Here is a 20,433-nt window from a genome sequence, read left to right on the forward strand (position 1 = left end):
ATTTTTAAAAGACTGAGGTTCAGGGTTGGGGATGTGCCTCAGTGACAGCGCACTTGCCTGGCATGCACGAGGCCCTGGGTTCAATCCTCAGCACTGCAAGGAAAATAAAAACTGAAGTTCCAAGACATCAAGTACCATCGTTGTAGAGTATTCTGATAGTACGTGATAGATAAATTTTGATCCAGGCCTGTATGGCTTCTTGTTGAACCATACGATATTCAAACTTTCAAGGACCCCAAGAAAGCTTGAATGAAGTTCAGATGAGGCTATGTTGGATCTAGATCTCTTTCACCAACCAATTGTGACTTTGAAGACACTACTACGATCTCTGTTCCTCCCTCTCTGCATCTATAAAATGGTAGTCAATACCATTAGCATTCAAAAAATAGATATAAAATTTCTTTGAAAGTAAAGTAAATTTCTTTGAAAGTAGAGTCTGCCTGTCTATAATAGCAGGAAGAATACATTTATTTGCAAGTATTACAAATTTCTGGAATCGAGTTTAAAACAAACAAACAAAAAAGGAACACAATATACATTTTATAGGGCCCAAGTATACTTCTCTATTTTAAACAGCAGTTAGCTAATCAGCTAATCAAAGCAAAATCACCTGTATGTACTTCTTACCTTTCTCACATAGGACACTAATTCACCAGAATAATACTGAGACACACTGAGAAGGTCAGGGCTATTTGCTTGATTGATACGAAGAAGAGGCAGGTCAAGGGCAGAGGCAAGCTGTTAGAAAAATAAGATAATTACTATTTCTGTTTTTTTAAAAAATCCTAGAAATCTTTTTCTCCAGAATATGTAACATAACAAAATACCTGGGCCTTACACAATGGAGGGCAACAACCACCAAACCTTGTCAATATCATGAATAGTTTCTGACAATATATTTAAAAAAAAAATTAGAGTCACCTATTAAGGCGATAGCTTTTCAAGTGTGGTTCCTGGATCACCAGCATCAGCATTACCTGGGAACATTTAGATGTGCAAATTGTGGGACCCCATCCCAGACTGACTTCAGAAGCTCCAGGGCTGGGGTCCTGTGATCTCTGTTGCAATAAGCCCTCCAGGTATTTCTGATGCATGCTCAAGTTTGAGAGCCACCATGCTAAAGGAGACAACTACTTCTCTGTGGAAATGAGACGTTCTAATTGGTGGACTACTGAATTCATCCAACCTGAGATGTCATCAAGTATGAGAAGTGTCATTATTTTATGTGCCACTCAGAAAGAACTAAAGTGTTGACAACTAAACTAGGATATGCCATCCATTATAAAACTCATTTAAAATTAGAGACGTTAAAATATGAAAAAATTACAGCTTGGAATTGACATATCTGGTAACTGTCAGAAGACACTGAGCAAACTATTTGTTCATTTATTATGCTCTGAAATGATCTTGAGAGTAAGGAACATGATTGTGTTGATCATCACTATTCCTTCACCTTTAGGGTATAGACTAGTTTGTAGTAGAGGTTCAATAAAAATTCTTCTAATGAATAAATAAAAGGACTTAATTTACATCTAATGAATAAAGACCCAAGGAGTCACATTTTTAGTACACTAATAAAACTTAAAAATATTTATTTATTTAAAAACAAGATTCTGTAACATATTCCAACTTATTTAATCAAACTTCAAATATTTCTGGAATCTTTAGAAACAATGTTCTTGGAAGAACTGCTAATAATTTCCAGTGTACAAAAATGCTGAAATGATCCAACTTCCTGAAAAGATGAAACCTTTTGGACTGATCAATGAGTGAGGCAAGGTGAAGGCCAACTCCTTCGTGGTGTAACTAAGAATGTGACCACGTGGTCCTTTGCCTACCTTCAGGAATGTGGCTCTGAGTTTAGTGACCATGGACGGGCTTACTCTTATGCTTTCTTGCATGATGGATGTGAAACTGTAAAAGAAATACATTTCTAAGAAGATGTTCCAGTGGACTTCATCAGGGGCAAATGTCAGTCTGTTCATGTTACCTGTCAATTAACTGCCAAGCAAAAGAAAGGTCCCCGACGATCTGCATTGTGATCAGGACCTCCTCTTTAATGTTAATGGTCCTGATCATTTGATGGAGGAACTTTCGAGTATCAGCGAGGAACTGACACACTTGCAAATTTGATTCCAACTGATGAAATTCCTGAACCTGTTACATAAGTACATTTAGTTTAAAAGTTCTGGCCTTTAAAGTACTCATTTTCCCTGAAAACACTTCATACAAGGCACAGTATTAATAATTTCTTGATAAACTTTTTATTCCAAATTATAATTTCAGAAATACATAGCTAAATCATAAAAAGCTGTATAACTTTCCAGGATTAGAAAATGCCCCATCCAGTTTGATCCTGTATGTACAGGACATAATAAGTCAATGCTCTCATTTTCCATTTTACTATAAATAAAGATATATTGGAAAATGCTCTTAATTCTTTATCTGACTATCACTGCCTAAGAAAGATAATAAGCTACATCACAACCAATGTGTTGGTGCTTATACATTATTTTCTTTTAGTATACTCTCTAAAACAAAATAATGATGCCATAATGTCCTAAAAATTTCATGTATATAACTCAAGAGGTATGGATTACATGCCAAACTAAATAGGCTAAACACAGAAGGCATTAGAGATTTACAAAGTTGTTTCTAGTGTACCGTAGACTGAATAGCCTCCCAACAAGTGTAATAGAAATAGTACAAGCATGCAATTGTTTTGGAATAAGAAACTCTGGTATGCTAACTATGGAGTATTATACTGTGTTGCCATCCTAAAAAACCTCAAAGAAATAAGAAAAAGCCTGAAGAAAGTCTGCCAAATGAAATAGTATTAATTATATCTCTACACACCAAATTGGACAGTGTTACAGATAATGAGTCTAGATGAGGTTTAAATAATAGTCTATGCTTGTATGTTCTGATGCTATTATTTTGCATTTCAAACCTAGTTAAATATACAATTAAACATTTAAGAGTGGTGAGGTAGAATCAGTGTTTTGGGTATAATCATTTTTGAATCATTAAAACACTATTTTTTTTTTTCCAGAAAAGAACATACACCACTTACAAGCATATGATCACTACATAATTATTTTCATTTTTGCTTATTTATTTCTAAGCTTGCCCTAGGTACACAATTTTTTACAAACCTAAAACATTGCATATATGCACAGTTTTGTTTTTGCTTTCACTTCTTCATCACATTTTTCCCAACATCTCTAAATCACTTTCATCATTATTTTTCTAAAACTATAGGTTTTCTGGAGTTGAATATCTTGACCCCTGCTATTTTTCTAGGCATGCTGGTCACTGAATTTATTCCCCCATTTTAGGACACTGCATGTAACAGTACAGGGAACATATTAACTCATATTGCTTTTGCTGCTGATGAAATCTTCTCTTAGATATATGTTTATGAGCAAGCTGTTGTATAGATCATAGGCAAGATTTCTGATCCAAGAATGAGAATTTGAAGACTTTTCTTACCTCCTCCAAAGCTTGTATTAGCTGCACAGTTTTTCTGCCTGCAGCAGTGGAATCATCATAATTTAAAGACAATATTTGTTTTGAGATTTCTCTGAACCAAGCTTGAAGATTTTCTATTGATACAGAAATAAGAAAGACTACTGAAACCCAGAATTCCTGTAGCTGTGGCTTTGAACTTAATTAAATTAGTTTATGAGTCTAGTTCTTTATATAGAGAGTTTTTACTATACGCCAAATATTGCTTCCAGGAGTCTCTGAACGATAAAAATACCTGGAGTGTGTGTCCTCACAGAATAAACATTAATAGCTTAGTCTAAAAAGCTTGGCAAAAGGGATTAAAGGCCCACATACATGTTATAAAACAACACGTGCCAAGGGGGCAGTAGTGGCAGAGGAGAGTTGGGAGGGAACTCCCCAGTGACAGAGGTACTGGGGAGTTTTCTAGAGAAGTGAGAGAGGGTAAAGATCTGGACAGTCAGAGAAATGAAGAAGGGTTTTCTATCTAAATGAGGGGCAAGTATGAGCCGACTCCCAGGCTGGAATGATGGTGGCATGTCTTAGAGGGCAAAGAGGAGACCAACATGTCAGAAGCCTGAGGTCTGAGTGGGAATTCTGAGCAGCTGAGGGGTGCCATCTGCCTTCACAAACCAATAGGTAGTTCACACAGCATGAAAGGGAAGGGCTTTAACAGGCTCTGAGCACCCTGGTGTGTGAGGCAGAATTCTAGCTTGGTCTCATTTAATCTTCACAACAATGGAGGTTGGCACTGCGGACCATTTCTCAGATGAGGAGGCTGATGCTCAGAATGAAGAATCACATTCGCGGTCACACAGCTACTAAATGGGAGAGTCAGCACCAAGTTGATTCCCTACACTTTTGTGTTTATTAAAGGAGTGGTCGAACTTTATTCAGACTTAATTACTTATAATGTAACTTATTTCAGAAATTGGCACAAGAAATCTGTATTTCAAAGTTTTTTTTTTATTTTAAAGAACTGATGAGGCACAGCTCTGGTGTAGGGGAAAGAGCACAGATTTGAAGTCTGAGGCCATGAGCCAGATCAAGGCCCTGGATCTTTGTTACCTTTGGCAAATGACTACGTTTTTAAAGCTTTGGTTCCTTATACATAGAACAAGGCTAAAGGTGTTTATCCCACAGGGTAAAAATCAAATGACAAAGATTCCTAGGCCAAAATAAATTGCCTAGCCAGAAAAAAAAAAAAGCATAAAATGATCATGTAAATGACCTCTGAAACAATCTGGTATTCAGAAAAACCAAATGGGGACTGTAACAGAGATTAATGAGCCTGATTCTAGTCAACTAATTTGGTCAGATTGTTATAGGTGGTTCTTGTTTTTCAGTCAAAATATGTTGACTTGCAAAACATGTTGCCAATTACATCACATCACTGTAAACTCACTTTCTACAATAGGAATAATAATATGCTTTGGAAATATATTTCAGAGCAACCAACTAGCATAAAATAAATCAACAAAAGCCAAAATACAATAATCACAAGTCCCTATTGATTAAAGATAGCAAAGTCATTCATTTTTTAATAAAAAGCTATACTATTAAGTAATTGTACTACATAATTAACTTCATCCAAAATGAATCTGATAACACCAACATTAAGTAGTAAAATAGCTTAATTTGTCACTTCAGAATTCAAATGGTCTTCTGGGGGCAATTTGAAAAGTTCTTATAAATAAAAATCTGAAGCAACATCACAAATTTTCCTACAGAAAGAATTTCCTAAAAGAAGTAGGATCAAAATCATTTTAGTTAAAACTTGAGATGTTTCCTTTCAAAAATAAGTCAGCAGCTGAGGATGTAGCTCAGTGGCATGAGCAAAGCCCTGAGTTCAGTCCCAGGTACTACAAAAAACCAATGCATACACAAATGGAAAAAAAAAACAAAACCCAACCAGTCTGCGGGCCCTCTTTTGTGCCACTAGATGCCAGATGCACCGTGGACAAGAACCAAGCAAGATTAGAAGACAAGAATCTGAGACATGATCTGTGTGGGTAGTTACTAATATTCTTAGGTGATCTACCCTTCTGAGATTATAAGAGCTATGTAATCTTCCCCCAAATGCACATTAACTGATATGTGAGACTTGTGGACCAGGGAGTCGGGAGCACCTTGACTCTCTAACCCCTATCTATGAATCAGAGTGAAAAGAACCCCTAGGTTAGCCTAATCTCATATTTCAAAGATAAGATATGAAACCTGACATCCAGATGGACATGAACACAGCCCACGGGAGCAGGCCAGAGGAGCCCAAATTAAACCCCTTTATTCCCAAAGCTAAAAGAGAACGATGTCGTGGCAGACAATGACAAAAACAGAAGGACCTTCTGCTTGGCCAATTCCTAAGGTTTCAAATAATCTGTAGACACATGCTGGACACATCCAACAACCCCTCTTAAGCAATTACCATTTTTCTCCACTCTGGTTAGGGGTTTCACTCCTGAGAAGACATCAGCAAGTTCGGTCATCCGCTCTGAGCCCTCTTTCTTATAATACTCCCATTTGGCTTGTTTTTCTGAAAGCATTTGCTTGAACATCTGTTGACGAGACAGAGAAGATTCATTTCCTTAAGAGAAAATCCAGATCAGGCAGTTTACGAAGGGACTTGATTTATTATAAAAAAGGTACACCCCAAAGTAATATAGATCTTGATGCCTCCTCTCAAGCATTAGTATGCTATAGAAATTGAGGGTTGAAGTTAGGCCACCTCTAAGGCTGTGATCCTCAGACCAACTGCACATGAGCACAACTTGGAGGGCTTGAATGTTTTCAAATTCCTGGCTTAAGCCCTAAAGATTCAACTCAGGGTCTTGGGTAGGCCCAAGAATAATCAACATTTTAATGTGAAATTATATCTGTGGTCATTGTTCTATGGTCCTTTCTAGACAACAGTTGCTGTCATTCCAATGTAATTAGGGAAAATTTGAGTATTAAAACTTGCTGGATGATGAAGTAATGAACTAAATTACCCACCACAGAGGTTCTTTCTTATTATATTAAGCAAAAATTCTGTTTATTAATTCATTTGTGCCTAAAACTTAAAACCTGTGAAGACTTAGGAAGAGGAGAAAATGGTGTAACTCAGGATTCTGCCCTGGAAGAAACTTATTTTTCATTAAATGATATGCTGTCTCAGAGAGAGGTACAGGATTTCTTTCACTGGGCTCTTCTTACAAGGTAAATATGCATGAATGCTCATTTTCCTCTTAATAAATTCTTCATTCCTACGCATTATAATCAAATTGAATAGATGAACAATGGAGGGAGAGTCCATCTTCAGAAGAGGTAATCCAGGCTGGATGGGATGTTGTGGGGTCTGTGGAGGAGGAATCTTAATGACCCAGCAGGTTGATTTGTCAGATGAAAACAAGAGCCTACTCTATCTTCCTGGGTACTGGGCTCAATCAACGCCATTTCACAGCAGTACAGCAGCAACCCAAGGTCACCAGAGGTCTTCCTGATAGACCAAATGGCTTCAGGCCCTTCAAACACTTACCGAACTCACAGGTTTCTTATCTTCTAAGATAGAATTTGGGATGGCAGATTGTCCTTGAGTTGGGAAATACACTGTCATATAAAGATTAGAAGAAACACAGGTCCAATCACTGTGTTTACAGAAGAATCAAAGACAGACTCTACAACAACTTGAGGTGGGAGGTAGGAGAGAGGAAATAAAAGAATGAAGTTGAAATGTCACAAATTCAAAGACAACATTTCCTTGCTCAATTTGTGTTGGGTGAGACTTGTGGACCAGGGAGTCTTTCTTATCTACCAGAGTTTTCTCTTCTTAAAGTCCTTTCACAATGAGCCCCTTAGGCTGTTTTCTCTTTCTTTTCTACCAGAGCAGACAGAAGGAAGTAGCCCATATTATCAGCAGAATCTAGAGAACAAACTTAGGTTCAGAAGTCCAGGCTTGGTCAGTCAAGTGGCCCACACTTGTCCTGATTTGCACAACTGCGCTGAACCAAACAGATGTGGGTCGCTGGTGCCATGGTCGATGATCTTAACAGGCCCAAGGGCATTCTCCTTGAGGGAAACCTTGCTGCCTCTGAAAGGTCAGCGGTGTGTTTGACCATGCCTGGTTACTGTTCTGGACCTTTCCTGGTTCCTTATCTAGGTTTATTCTATCTTTCTTCCATACTATACTAAGAGCACCTAGATAGAAACGGCATGCCTTGTTCATTTTTAAATTCTTAGCAGCTCCCTGGAAACAGAAGGTATTCAATAATTTTATTTGCTTTTAGAGATAAAACACTGAAATTATTAAGTAGATCAAAAAGGGATAGCATTTTTCTGATCTTACAAAATTATATGCAGGTAAAAATTACTGGAAACATCTAGCACATGCTAAATGTTAATAATCAGCATCTACTTCTTCAGAACGATTTAGTAGGGGAATACAGCATTCTTCCATGCCTAGAAGACAAAGAAGCATCTACTGTACCACTGACCAGACCAAGGCAAGGTGAGGACTAGTTTTGAAGCGCACCTGATTCAAACCCCCAGGTTAGTGTTTTAGAACCTGGGCACTTCCAGGTATCCTCCCTTTTATCATGCCCATACAGATTCAGATTTCTTTAGGGGTAAGACTAACTATAGAATTTCCCTTAGCAACCTCAAAAAATTCCTTAAAGTTCTTATAAGTTCCTTGTTAAATGTAAATTCCCCACCTTTTCCAATAGGTCCTTGTGGCTCTTAGAATAAAGACAAATCCCACCAGGTCCCACACGGGCTGGCTCCTGCCCACCTCTCAGCCTCCTTTTGCATCACTTGTCTGTTATTCTCTCTCCTGCAGTGCAGTGGTCTTTCAGGCTTGAACGGGCCATGCTCTCCCCTAGCCGAGAGGACTCAGACACAGAGATGTACTGCTGAGCTACAGGGATATGTTCTCAGATGTGCCTAGTGATGCCATTTCCTGACTGTGAGAACATCACAGGGTGCACTGGCAAAACCTTAGATGGCTGCAATGTCACGAGGTGATAAAATCTTATGGAACCGCCATGGTATATGTGGCCCACTGGTGACAGAAATGGCGTCATGTGGTGCACGGCTCTCTGCTTTTCTGTCCCTAAAATGTTCTCCAACATGTTCCCTACTTATTTAGCTAACTCTGACAGATCTTTCTCTAGGGTTCTTCAGAAGCTCTTTTCTGTTCTCAGGGAGTCTCACAGGCCGGGATCCTTTGTTTTAGGTACTCAGAGAATTGTGTTCCTTTCCTTCAGAGCACAAATCTCAGTTTGTATATTTTCATGAGTGTGATTTCTCTGATTAGTGTCTGTATTCTTCATTAGACTGTAATGTCCACAATCCTGTGCATTTTTCACAACTCAACAACAGTAGGCTGTAGCTTGAATCAGTGACACAATAATTAATCCCTAATCTTTTCTTAAAGATATTTTTAAACATAAAAACACCTAAGACTGTGATGATTATTCATTCAATATTTTTACCTCTTTGAGTATAAACTCAAATTGCGCAGTATCCAATAGCAACTGGAAGAGGATCTTGGGATTGTACCTAGAGTCTGTTAGAATCTGGTCCTTGATTTGACGAAGGCGTTTGTTGTTTGGGTCACAGGCTAGAAACAGGAAAAAAAGAAGTATCTACTTATTAAATATGTAGAAAATACCTATGAAATAAAATAAATTCTTAAGTACTTTCCTTCATTTTAAGCATTTAAAAAGTATTAAGGACAATGCTTATCAATAGAAGGTGGTGAAAAAGATTGCTATAGAGTATAAATAAACAGTTAAGTAACAGTTGAATCTGACAGAGAATGCCATTCCCTGAATAAAGAAAAGCAAGTTATAAAACAATTTCCAAAGTTAATAAGAATTTTGGGGTTGGCTTATATTAACTACTTAATATGAATGGGCAGAGCCTTCTGGTACCACTTTATAGGAAGGTGGGCTCCTTAAGTCCTATCTGTTTAGAGATGATTTTGGTTTAGGCACCAATACATGCCATTCAGTTGTGGACAGGCATGCCCAATACTTGCATGTTTGCAAGGCGGGCTCTTGGCTGGCAGCTGAAGACTTGGATTTTGGTAAGAGTTCTCACCACTTCATGTACTGGTAAGAATGGCTTACTAGACCTTAACTGTTTGCACAATGTGATGCACGCTGAACATCTGCTTTCCTTCTGGAAGCCTGTGCTGGGCAGAGGCTACCTCCACGTTCAGCTCCCAGTAAACAACCTGGGAAGCCGAGTCTCATATTGCCTGGCTGGCAACATCTCCCACTTATTGTCAGAATTGTTGCTGGGGAATTCAGCAGGTCCTTAGCGGCTTCACTGGGAGACGACCCTTGGAAGCTTGTGCCTGGGTTCTCCTGGCCTTTACCCATGTGCCTTTTTCCTTTGCCATTTTGCTTTCAGTCCTGTTGCAAGGATTAAATGGCAGCTGATAGTACTACCATATGCTGAGTCCTCTTAATGAATCATTGAGCCTGGGGGTGGGCTTGGGGACTATCTGACAAAAGACAGAAGCAGGATTACCCACAAGGACATGGAACATGGCTTCTCCAAACAGGAAGAACAGACCTTGGCCATCCTGCTTCTTATAAAAGGCCAGAGGGCGCAACAGACACTTGATCCTTTCTGGACTATCTACTACCTAGCACACAGACCCTAAGGCAACTAGGCCAAGGTCATAATATCAGGCAGGTATCTGACCCATGGAAAAAACAGCAGATGTTCCAATTCACAGTCAGCCTATCAGTTGTCAAAAAACAGTTAAAGAAAATAAACAAGTCAAAAGAAAAGAAAAGAATAAAAGTGCCGATTTTGCTGAGATCGTTTTATAGGGGCGATTAGTTAAGAAAGAATAAGAAAGTAAGACAAAACAAAGATACTCATAAACTAAAGCTATCTAGACTGCAAATAAAGTCAAAATAAAAACTTGACGATAATAGGCATTACCAAAAAGTTTACAATTGAATAGGGCACAAGATTCATGTCAGTTGCTCTAGAATTTCCCATGCATGCTCCTGCTTGCTTAGCGCCCCCATCCCCAACCCAACCATTAGCCCAAGATGTCTGGCAGGTACAGCAGGACCATGTTGTGATCATGCCACGGGAAGTTTCTGGTGTCTCAGTTATGGTGAAGTCTATGGATGCCCATTTTATATATTGATTTTTAAGTTACTCCATCAGGATGAGTTTTTGTGAAAAACTACAGAGTTCTGATTTCTCATGCATTCTTCAGAACTCCCTGGGAAGAAATGTACTGGAGCTAGTGAACCCTAATTACACAAAAAGCAACTGTTCAGCTTCATATTTGCCTAACTAAAAAACAAAACCAAAAGAATTTTGGATTTCTACTTTTCTTAATTAAAATGCAGGATTTCTATTTCTCTTAATTCTAAAGTAGAAACCTTTTGATAATGATTTACTTTCATTTTTGGATAGGGGATAGAAGTATCCAGGTGATAAGCAAATATACTGTATATCTCCATGTGCATTAGCATTTAGTTCCTTAGTATAAACCAGGGCTGGTTCCAGTCTTCCCATGGCTGGATCATCTCTTTCCCATCTGACCCTCAACAAATTAGGTCCAGAGAACTGCAGAAACTGGTCCTAGAACTACGGTGACCTCAGGGTCAGGATTCTTCAGCTGGTCTACTTTGCTTATCCAATGTTGCTCACAGGGTGTTCCTCGCCAGCTGCAAGGCACTGTGGGAGCAGCCCAAGTCTGGGGGAAATGCCTCCAGAGGGCTAACAGGGGACAACAGGCGAACCCGCCTGCCTTCTATACACTGTGACAGAAACACCATAGAAGCTAAATAAGCAGTTACTTCCCCCATATCTGACTCAGCCAGATAGGCAAATCATTTGTTTCTGGTAAATCACATCCTTGTGCAATCAGGTCAGACACTACCAGGCACAAAAATGGAAAAGAGATGTGGCTGAAGATAAAAGCCCAGACCCCTGGAAGGCTGGTGTTGCCCCTGGCATGGCTGCAGATCCAAGAGGCAACTGGCTTCCAGAACGTAGGCGTGACTTTCCTACAGTCACACAGAAGATGAAAATGAGGCTGAGTCATTAGAAAACCACAGCTGGTTTTATGATAGGGTAAAGTGAGGCTTGAGTTGTTTATATGCTTATAAATGGTAGACTTCTGGTGGAGGGGAGGGTAAGCTGAGTCACTCTACCAAAATCCTGAAAGTAAATGAGTTTTTATGTAAATGAGAAACCCAGCTAATTAAAAACGGATCAATTAGATGATTAAGATCTTCAGCCAGAGGATTCATACTGTGGGTAAACTGTAACTGGATCTAGGCCAATATCGAAAATGATGCAAAAACCTGGAAAGCAGTTGTCAGGAAGGTTTATGAAGCTGGAGAGAAGGCTGCAGAGAAATCCAATGACTTTCAGAGATGAAGGATGAGGAAGTTCAATTGCTGTTTCCACTGCTGACCACTCCCAGGAAGTGGAACAGATGGGAAACACACTGTGAAGAGCTTCTTGACTGGAAGGTAGTTAGGCTGGGGCTACCATGCTACTAAGGGAGGCTGAAGAATAATCTGGTGTGGACAGTTTTTTAGCAACACAGTCTCATCTGAAAAAAAACAATGAACTGTTGAAAGTAGTAGCTGTGTCAGGGCAGGCCCTCCAGAAAAGCTGGTTGAATGAAAAACAAAAAGCAGAGGGCTTTCGAGGGCTGCTGAATGACACAGCTCTTTGGGGCTGGAGTATGCAGACCTGGACGAGTGAATTCATTTATGTTGAAGAAGCATTTTCTAAGCATAAAGAACTGTGCCACCTCTGAACAAGCTCAGAGGTGTTAGTCTGACTTACTTATCTTTCTACCACTAAAGCAGAAGTTTTAAAGTCAGGGCTCACGGTCTGTTGGGGGCACTCCACAAATTTGTGAAATTCCTGAACTTGGTAACCAAACTCTGTGTGGATAGAGGGTCTCAAAGGGGACAATGGCCCAGAAAAGGCTAAGTCCCGTTTTACCTTATATAACCACTGTGGTTTAGCCAGGTCCTCAGCTAAGAGGGCCCATATATTTTTCTGTCCTTCCAAAATCATACCATTGATTCCACCATTTCTGCAATCTAGAATTTCTTTTGCCTTTTATTTCAAAATCTTATCAAGGGCTGGCCAGCTCCTGCCTCCTGTGGACAGAGCCTTTCCTGACCTCCTCTGCTCCCTTACCCCAAGCAGTCCCTACTCTGGACTCAAGCCATACCCACTGTCTCACACACTGGCTCTTATTTACTGCCGGGGACCTTGTGTCACTTTCCTTTGGCTGCTCTAACAAATTACCATGAATTTTGAAGATTCAAACAACCCAAATGTATTCTTTTACATTTCAGAGTTGAGAAATCTAAAACAGGGCCCACTGGGCTAAAATCAAGACATCAGTAGGGCTAGGCTCCTCTGGAAGAACTGGAGAAAACCAATCTTCTTGTAGTTTTCAGACTCTAAAGACTTCCTGCAGGGCTGGGGATGTGGCTCAAGGGGTAGCGCGCTCGCCTAGCATGCTTGCGGCCCGGGTTCGATCCTCAGCACCACATACAAACAAAAATGTTGTGTCTGCTGATAACTAAGAAATAAATATTAAAATTCTCTCTCTCTCACTCTCTCTTAAAAAAAAAAAAAAAAAAAAGACTTCCTGCAAACCCTGGCTTGTGGTCTCTTCATCTTTAAAGCCAGTGATGGCTGGTCAAGTCTTTTTCCAGGGACCACCTCTCTGTTTCTGACTCTTCTGCCTCCCTCTTGTTTATTTATGGACTCTTGTGATTACACAGGTCCACTGGGATGATTTCCTTATTTTTAGGTCAGCCGATTAGCAATCTCAATTCCCTTTGCCATGTGTTATAACACATCTACGAATTCCAGGGATTAGAACATGGACATCGCGCTGTGGGGTGCCTGGGAGGCCTTATTCTGCTTACCACAGATCTGCAGTTACTAATCTTTATATGTCTGTATCTGTTCTACACATTAGGACCGCTGACAAGCTCCTTCAATGTGGGAGCTAAATGTCACCATATACCCCAGCATCCATTGGGGGTGTTTGCCTGAAGGAAGAGCTTTTCAGGTGGGCCACAGTCTTATCCAAGTTGACACAAAAATAACTAGCTTAAAAAGTAACTTGGCTCTCGTTCAAGGGCACTCCTCCCCGCTAAACAACTTTTCATCCTAAAGTGATGAAAAAAGTTTTAATTCTGAAAACTTTCATGTGGAGCAATATAAATGGCCACCCCTCTGTGCATTACCTGAGTCTGCTGTATGCAGCATCAACCATCGGATGGCAACATTGCAGTCTCTCAGACAGTTCAGAAGCCTTGGAATATTGTCCAGAACCATCTCTTCTCTTAAATAACCTTCTTTCAGAAACTGCTGTACTTGAGCATGTACTCTTTCACTGACAGTAGCATATCTACTTGCCTATGGGGGCGAGAAACAACTCAAATTACATTTTAGAGAGTTATTTATCTTAAAAATGAATCACATTCAATTAGATAATTAAAAAATAATATCCAGCCTTCCTACCTCCCTCTCTTTCTGATAATAACATTTCAATGTGAAATGAATAACATATTGATTGTATTAATAAGGCTCAAGGGCAACTGGTTTATTGGGCATTTTTGAAAAGAACACTGGGTGACTTTGGATTTAGCCTCTGCATACTCCATTTCAAATGTCAAATGGAGAACTGGACCAGGTGGCTTCTCTGATTCCTTCTATTCTCAACTTGAATGGAAAAGAAGAATAAAGACAAAAGATAAATTGCCTGTCCTATTATTGTTGATAAAAGAGGCAGCGTATAGCAGATACAGTCAAAAGATGAGACTTCTATAGGCATATGAACCTTAATAAGAAAACACAACTCAGTGTACCGAAATTGAATTTTCAAATAAATAAGGCTTTTAGAAATTTGGTCATTTTGTTTTACTAAATCAAGAAACAAATGTTAAACATTATTAAACTAGCCAAGTTAGTTTAAAACTATCAAGAAACTTCTTAAAATAATACCAGTGGAAAAAATGCAATTTTGGAAAGGAGCTTTAGTCATGAAAAATTAAAGCTCTGATGTCAGGAATTATGGAAATGCCACTTTCTCTGATAGATTTCTAGGATATATGCCAACTGAAATCATTTTGTACATTACTTATGGAATTCAATTTATTTGAATAAAACATGACAAAGTTTTTAGAATATTATTTTTTATACACTGGAAACTCAATAACATAGACAGCCTGGTTGGGAATATAGTCATTCAGAAGTATCAAATATACACCTTAATATTATTTTCATCTCTGCATTGACTCAAATATTTCCTTCTGCCTAGTGCTTTTATCAAAGAGACAGGATATAGCCACTAAACTTAAAAAATGAAAGTCTTCAGTCTTATTGCTTAAATAAGCTAATTAGTACCTCAGAAATGATGACCACTGTAAAGTATAGTGACAGAGTATTATCTACATTCAATTACCATCTTTGGCATTGACCCTACTAATAAAAAAAACTTTAATCCCAGCCACTGGTGAAACTAGCTATGTCTACAGGACCTGATCTTTAAGCAAGACTAAACAGTCAGTTGGAGCCTTATATTTCAGTGATTCATCTTAGGGTACTCAACCTTTCTGAGGACCGAAGTCTACAATTTACTATACCACATAAGTTAAAAACATATAATTATTTTATCTTATTCTAAAATGCAAATTTTACTTTCCATTAGTCATGTACTAAAATGTCTATGTGGACATTTTTAAAATGCCCTGGGAAATCTACTTAGCTCATTTCCTCCTTCATAAGCCAGCTTAGCAGTTCCGAGGAGATTCTCCCTAATTAGCCAAAACCTACCTGTTCTTTGACGTTTGAAAGGTCCAGGGTATTGTTTAAAGCTGTTTTTGCAGCTTTGTAAGGTTCCCAAGCATCTCCTAGGTTAACTGTGATTCCCATGTAAATACTAATTACCTGAAAGAGGAGATATTCATTCAGTATTTGTTCAATATCTGTTCACTTCCAGGCAAGGGGTTGGGAAAATATGAAGTTGCATAAAACACTGTTTTCTCTTTCTAATTTGAATTCACATCAATGAAAACCCAAGATTTTCCATATACACAAGTAAGGAAACTTCCTTATGAGCATTTTGGAACAAGAGTGACAAGGTTGCTACATATGAAAAAATAACAACTGTTGAGAGCCACAGCTGAAGGGGCCCCAGCAAACTTCCAGCTGCCAGCTGATGATTGGCTCACAGCGGCCCCAGCAAACTTCCAGCTGCTAGCTGATTGGCTCCTCTGCGGTGATGCTCATTTGGCTTGGTGTATGCTCCTCCTTTCTGCTTGTGATGGTCGTTCAGCTAAAATCTGGGGGCCAACAGAGGTGAGGCAAAGAACCTCACCCCCACGCTGGTACAAAGACCTATTCACAGGTGTGGCTGTATGCTGGACCAGTAGTCAATGACCGGTAAGATCCAATTGCAATGGTACCAACCTAAGACAGGAGGCTGACGCCTTAAGGTCAGTTCATCTGATGACGGGTAAGGACCATATGTAGTATTGGCCAACCTAAGGCAGGCACGGTCCCTAAGCCACATGCTTGTTGTTTAAACAGAGAGGGGGAGATGTTGAGAGCCACAGCAGAAGGGGCCCCAGCAAACTTCCAGCTGCCAGCAAACTTCCAGCTGCCAGGTGATGATTGGCTCACAGTGGCCCCAGCAAACTTCCAGCTGCCAGCTGATGATTGGCTCACAGCAGCCCCAGCAAACTTCCAGCTGCTAGCTGATTGGCTCCTCTGCAGTGATGCTCATTGGGCTGTTTCCCTGCCCTTTCAGACCACGAAGCTGCTCATTGGGGGACTCTTTTGGCTCCGCCCACGCGACCCAGCCAATTGGCCTCAAGAGCAGGAGGAGTGTGGGGGGGTTTGAGAGGTTTGTGGGAAGCTAGTGGTGGCAGTTGGGCTCTGAGGGAATTCCTGAAGAGCTCATGTGGTGCATCCTGTGTGTTCTAAAAATAAAGTTCGTTTCTGCTGGATAAGTGGCTCCTGAATTGTGCCCAGCCAGACTATGGCAAACAACAAAAAAGTTTCCGTTCAAACTGCTCTGTGTTAGATTCCTACAGGGAAAAGAAAAAGGGGTGCACTAGGGAGGGGACACAAAACAATGACTTTGACTACAGCAGGTTTCCCAAACATTTCTATCCCTTATGCTCATGAAAATTGTTGAGGATTCCTAGAAGTTTTAAAAAAATCCTATGGATATTTATCATATTCAAACTGAGAAATTTAAAAGCATTTATCAGTTATTTTAAAATAATAACAAATTTTAAAATAATAATGAATCCTGGGGGTTGTCTTTTTTTCTGTGTGTATGTGGGGGGGCAGTTGATTGGTGGTGAGATTTGATCACCAACTCTATTTCTTTAATATTGGTCTATTCATATTTCCTTTCCCTTCTTGAGTCAAATTCAAATAATAAATTATCCATTTATTCTACATTTTCAAATGTATTAATAAAATTGTTCACAGATTTTCTTACAATTAAAAAAAATCTTTAAAAAAATAAAAAAAAAATCTTTCTCGTACCTTAGGTTTTCTTTTCCAAACTTAACATTTAACATTGCATTTTTGCACTCTCATCAGTTTTGGTAAATATCTATTTTATAGCTCTTCAAAAAACTAGCTTTGATTGTGTTGGTTTCCTCCTTTCCTTTTTCTCTAACTCAAAAAAATGTCTGCTCACATATTTATTGACTATCTTTTATTTGACTTTTTCTAACACCTTGAACTTAATGTTTGACCCATTTATTTGTACTCTTCCTTGGTTTTGGTAATGTACATAGGGTTACACATTTCTATTAAAAGCATCTTTAACCACCGAGCACAGCTTTGTTTCATAGCACTTTGATACTGGGCAATGCTAAATATTTTTTATGTTTCTCTTTTAACACAAGAGTTATTTGGGTGTGTACTTTCCTCCAAACATTTAAAAATCTCTTTTTAATGCTGGTTTCTAATTTAGTCACACCATAGGATAAAAATACAGGCGATCAAAAACCTTTTTCGTTTTTAACTTTGTTGACTTTCCTCATGATATACATCCAATTTTCACATATGTGTCCTTTTCAATATATATAGAACATTCAGTACATAGTTTTGGGAAAACAAAATTATATAATAAGAGATGTACTGAAATTTTCCACCATAATTATGATTTTGTCCATTTTTTCTTATGAATCCATGAGTTTTTGCTTTATATATTTTGAGTATGTTATTGACTGTATATAAATTCATGACTGTTAATTCACCTCAATGGATCATTCCTTTTAATATTATAAATGATACTTTAAAAATCTGTGTTCATGTTTTTCTTTAACATTTTCTTTTGTATGATATTTTCTCATTAATTTTTTTATTGGTTGATATTTGCCTGGAATATCTTTTTTTTAACCCTGGATGTCAGGTGTTTGTGGCAGAGTGTTTTTTTAGGTGTATATATAACAGGTAACATATAACTGGACTTTGACTTTCCTTAATACTAAATATGCTTATAATTATAGTATGATCAAAACTTCTTTGTTAAGCTTAGGAACATGAAGCAATACTACCAGTTTTTCTCTTGGTTATTCAATTCTGAGCTCGTAAGTATAATTCATGGGTGGATAGGAACCATCACCTCCTAATTATAGGTTCTTTTTATATTGTCAGGAAATTAAAGGTTTCTAATGACAGATAGTATGATTCAGTAATAAGAAGTGAAATAAATCTGCTACCTGAGAATATAATTCAACTCATTGCACTTTGATAAAACCTCTTTGTGCAGGAAAAACATTTTGTATTAATTAGGTATGTTAAGTCAGTTTCATTCCTTTAAGAGTTAATATTATTCAGTGACATGTTTATGCAGTAATGTAAATATTAATATCTTAATAATTCTACTACAGTCATCTTGTAAATAAAACTTATTATAAAAGTGAAATTCTTATTCAAAAAACAACCAATTAGATACTAATTTTACTAGCTTAGATCCATAAAATAGAAAAAAAATTTTTAAATCCTCATGTAACTTAGTTGCACTCTCAGTAGCTACAGCAAGACACATTTTTAACACATCATTTTGCCTTGAGAGTATCCATTTAAAGAAAATACTAATGGGTTTGTTAGGAAATTTTACTGATTGATTTAGTCCTTTACGGTATGATTTATTACATTTTCAACATTCTTAAAGTAGTTTTGCCTAAGTGACCTTATGTCCCATTATTTACAACATATTGACCTCTGAGTTCAAGGCCAAAAGACTAGAAAGTTGGTTCTGCAACAAATTTGCCAGAGAGAGAGAGAGAGAAAGAAAATCAGTAATACTTACCCAATTATCTGGAAAGTATTTATCCACGATCTCTCTCATTTTTGCTTGATGGGTGTGAAGAATGGAAGGGTCAAAGTAGAGAATCACATACAGCATGGCGGCTTGATTTGCCAGCGCAGTGCTGCGATGTTCTGGCAAGGGATATGCTGAGACCTGTAATGCAAGCCCCAGAGGGAAGTGTTGGTGACATCTGAAGGTACTCATGCTTGAACTCAATTATCTGTTCTGGGAATCAACAGTGTTCCAAAAGCCCATCTTTCAAGATCATGGGCACACTGGAAGCAATTCTCAGGTTGTATCCAGGGTCTTCCTTCTTATCTATAACCCCATAATACTCTGTTCCTTTCAACCCTTGACTCTGCTACCATTCTATGTAATTTCCTAAAAAAAAAAAAAAAAAAAAAAGTCCTAACCTGGCATCGCCCACAAGCTGTCCATGTCTGTGTCTTTTCCAGCAGAGACAATCCTTAAAACTGACAGACTCTGTTGCTATTTTATTACTCCCTGATCTGCAACTCACTGAAACTTGGCCTCTACCATTAATCATGCCAATGAATTTCCTAGTCCAATTCAATGGCTGCCTTTTAGAATTCTCACTTTAAATCTTGAAGGGTGGAATTCTCTCCTTTGGTTTTCTAGATACAACTGGAAAATTGTATTTTTTTTAGATATCACCCCATCTCAAGGTGATTCGCTCAGCCCTTTTTTTCAGCCTTTTAAAAGCTGAAGTTCCCCAGAGACCCTCCCCTCAAGTATTAGGAAGCTTTGGCTGCAGAGAGCACCTATCATTTTGAGTTGCACAAGCAGAAAGGGGACACATTATCATAGACACAGCCATGCTGTATGGATCCTGTGGGCAGGAATGTGGTCAGGCCACAGGAAGAGCATTTACAATGTCTTCACTCTTTTTCTCCTTGATGTGTCTGCTCAACTTTCTCCTCTCCAGACTGTTCTTCACATACTTGGCTGGATGAGGCTGCCCTCAAACTCCAAACTTTGCACAGTGCTTATTTTTAGTGAAATATTTAAACCCTCAGGCAGAGACTTTTTCAGGTCCAATTTCAAATTACTAGGAGACAGAGAATTGGCTCCATGAACCATGAGCAGAGATGGGGGACATACACGACAGAGAGGGGTAACACAGAGCACAGTCCTTTGTTAACGAGCGTCACAGGGAAGGAGAAAATTGAAACATGTTTCCATAAGACACAGACAAAATGAACCAAGAAGGAGGCAGAGGTATAATGAGTGACTGATGTAAAGAGGCAAACAGCACAGGTTTCAGGTTCAATTCACACAGACCTGAAAGCAACTGTGCCTGTTCTCTAGTCACGTGACTTTGTGAAATATGATTTAAGCTCTCCAAGGCTTACTTTTCTCAGGAGGCACATGGGGATGATGCATCATCTACTTTGTAGGACCGTGAAAAATAATGAAAATGAATGTGAAAAAACTTCCTATGAAGCTGGTTTAGATTGACTTCTTAGTGAATATCCTTAAATATTAGGAAGGCCTGGCATCTGTGGGCATCCTCTAATTTTAAGTTGTCTGGAGAAGAAAATAATCTTATTTAGACTTAACATATT

At 38.7% G+C, this 20,433-nt stretch overlaps 1 protein-coding gene across 1 annotated transcript in view; it reads right to left on the reverse strand.

The window, feature by feature from the left end:
• Washc5 (WASH complex subunit 5) overlaps positions 1-20,433 on the reverse strand; it is a 57,495-nt gene that overhangs the window by 22,624 nt on the left and 14,438 nt on the right. The window contains exons 7-15 of the mRNA XM_046464602.2: positions 18,848-19,000; positions 15,343-15,456; positions 13,752-13,923; positions 8,976-9,103; positions 5,933-6,062; positions 3,493-3,605; positions 1,991-2,157; positions 1,839-1,914; positions 628-738 (exon numbers count right to left, since the gene is read on the reverse strand). Of these exons, the coding sequence (XP_046320558.1) occupies positions 628-738; positions 1,839-1,914; positions 1,991-2,157; positions 3,493-3,605; positions 5,933-6,062; positions 8,976-9,103; positions 13,752-13,923; positions 15,343-15,456; positions 18,848-19,000 (1,164 nt within the window). The remainder of the gene's footprint in view (positions 1-627; positions 739-1,838; positions 1,915-1,990; positions 2,158-3,492; positions 3,606-5,932; positions 6,063-8,975; positions 9,104-13,751; positions 13,924-15,342; positions 15,457-18,847; positions 19,001-20,433) is intronic.

Source organism: Marmota monax, unplaced genomic scaffold (genome assembly GCF_021218885.2).
Source record: "Marmota monax isolate L192 unplaced genomic scaffold, Marmota_monax_Labrador192_F-V1.1 WCK01_AAM20220418_F8-fsc00003, whole genome shotgun sequence".
Classification (NCBI taxonomy): domain Eukaryota; kingdom Metazoa; phylum Chordata; class Mammalia; order Rodentia; family Sciuridae; genus Marmota; species Marmota monax.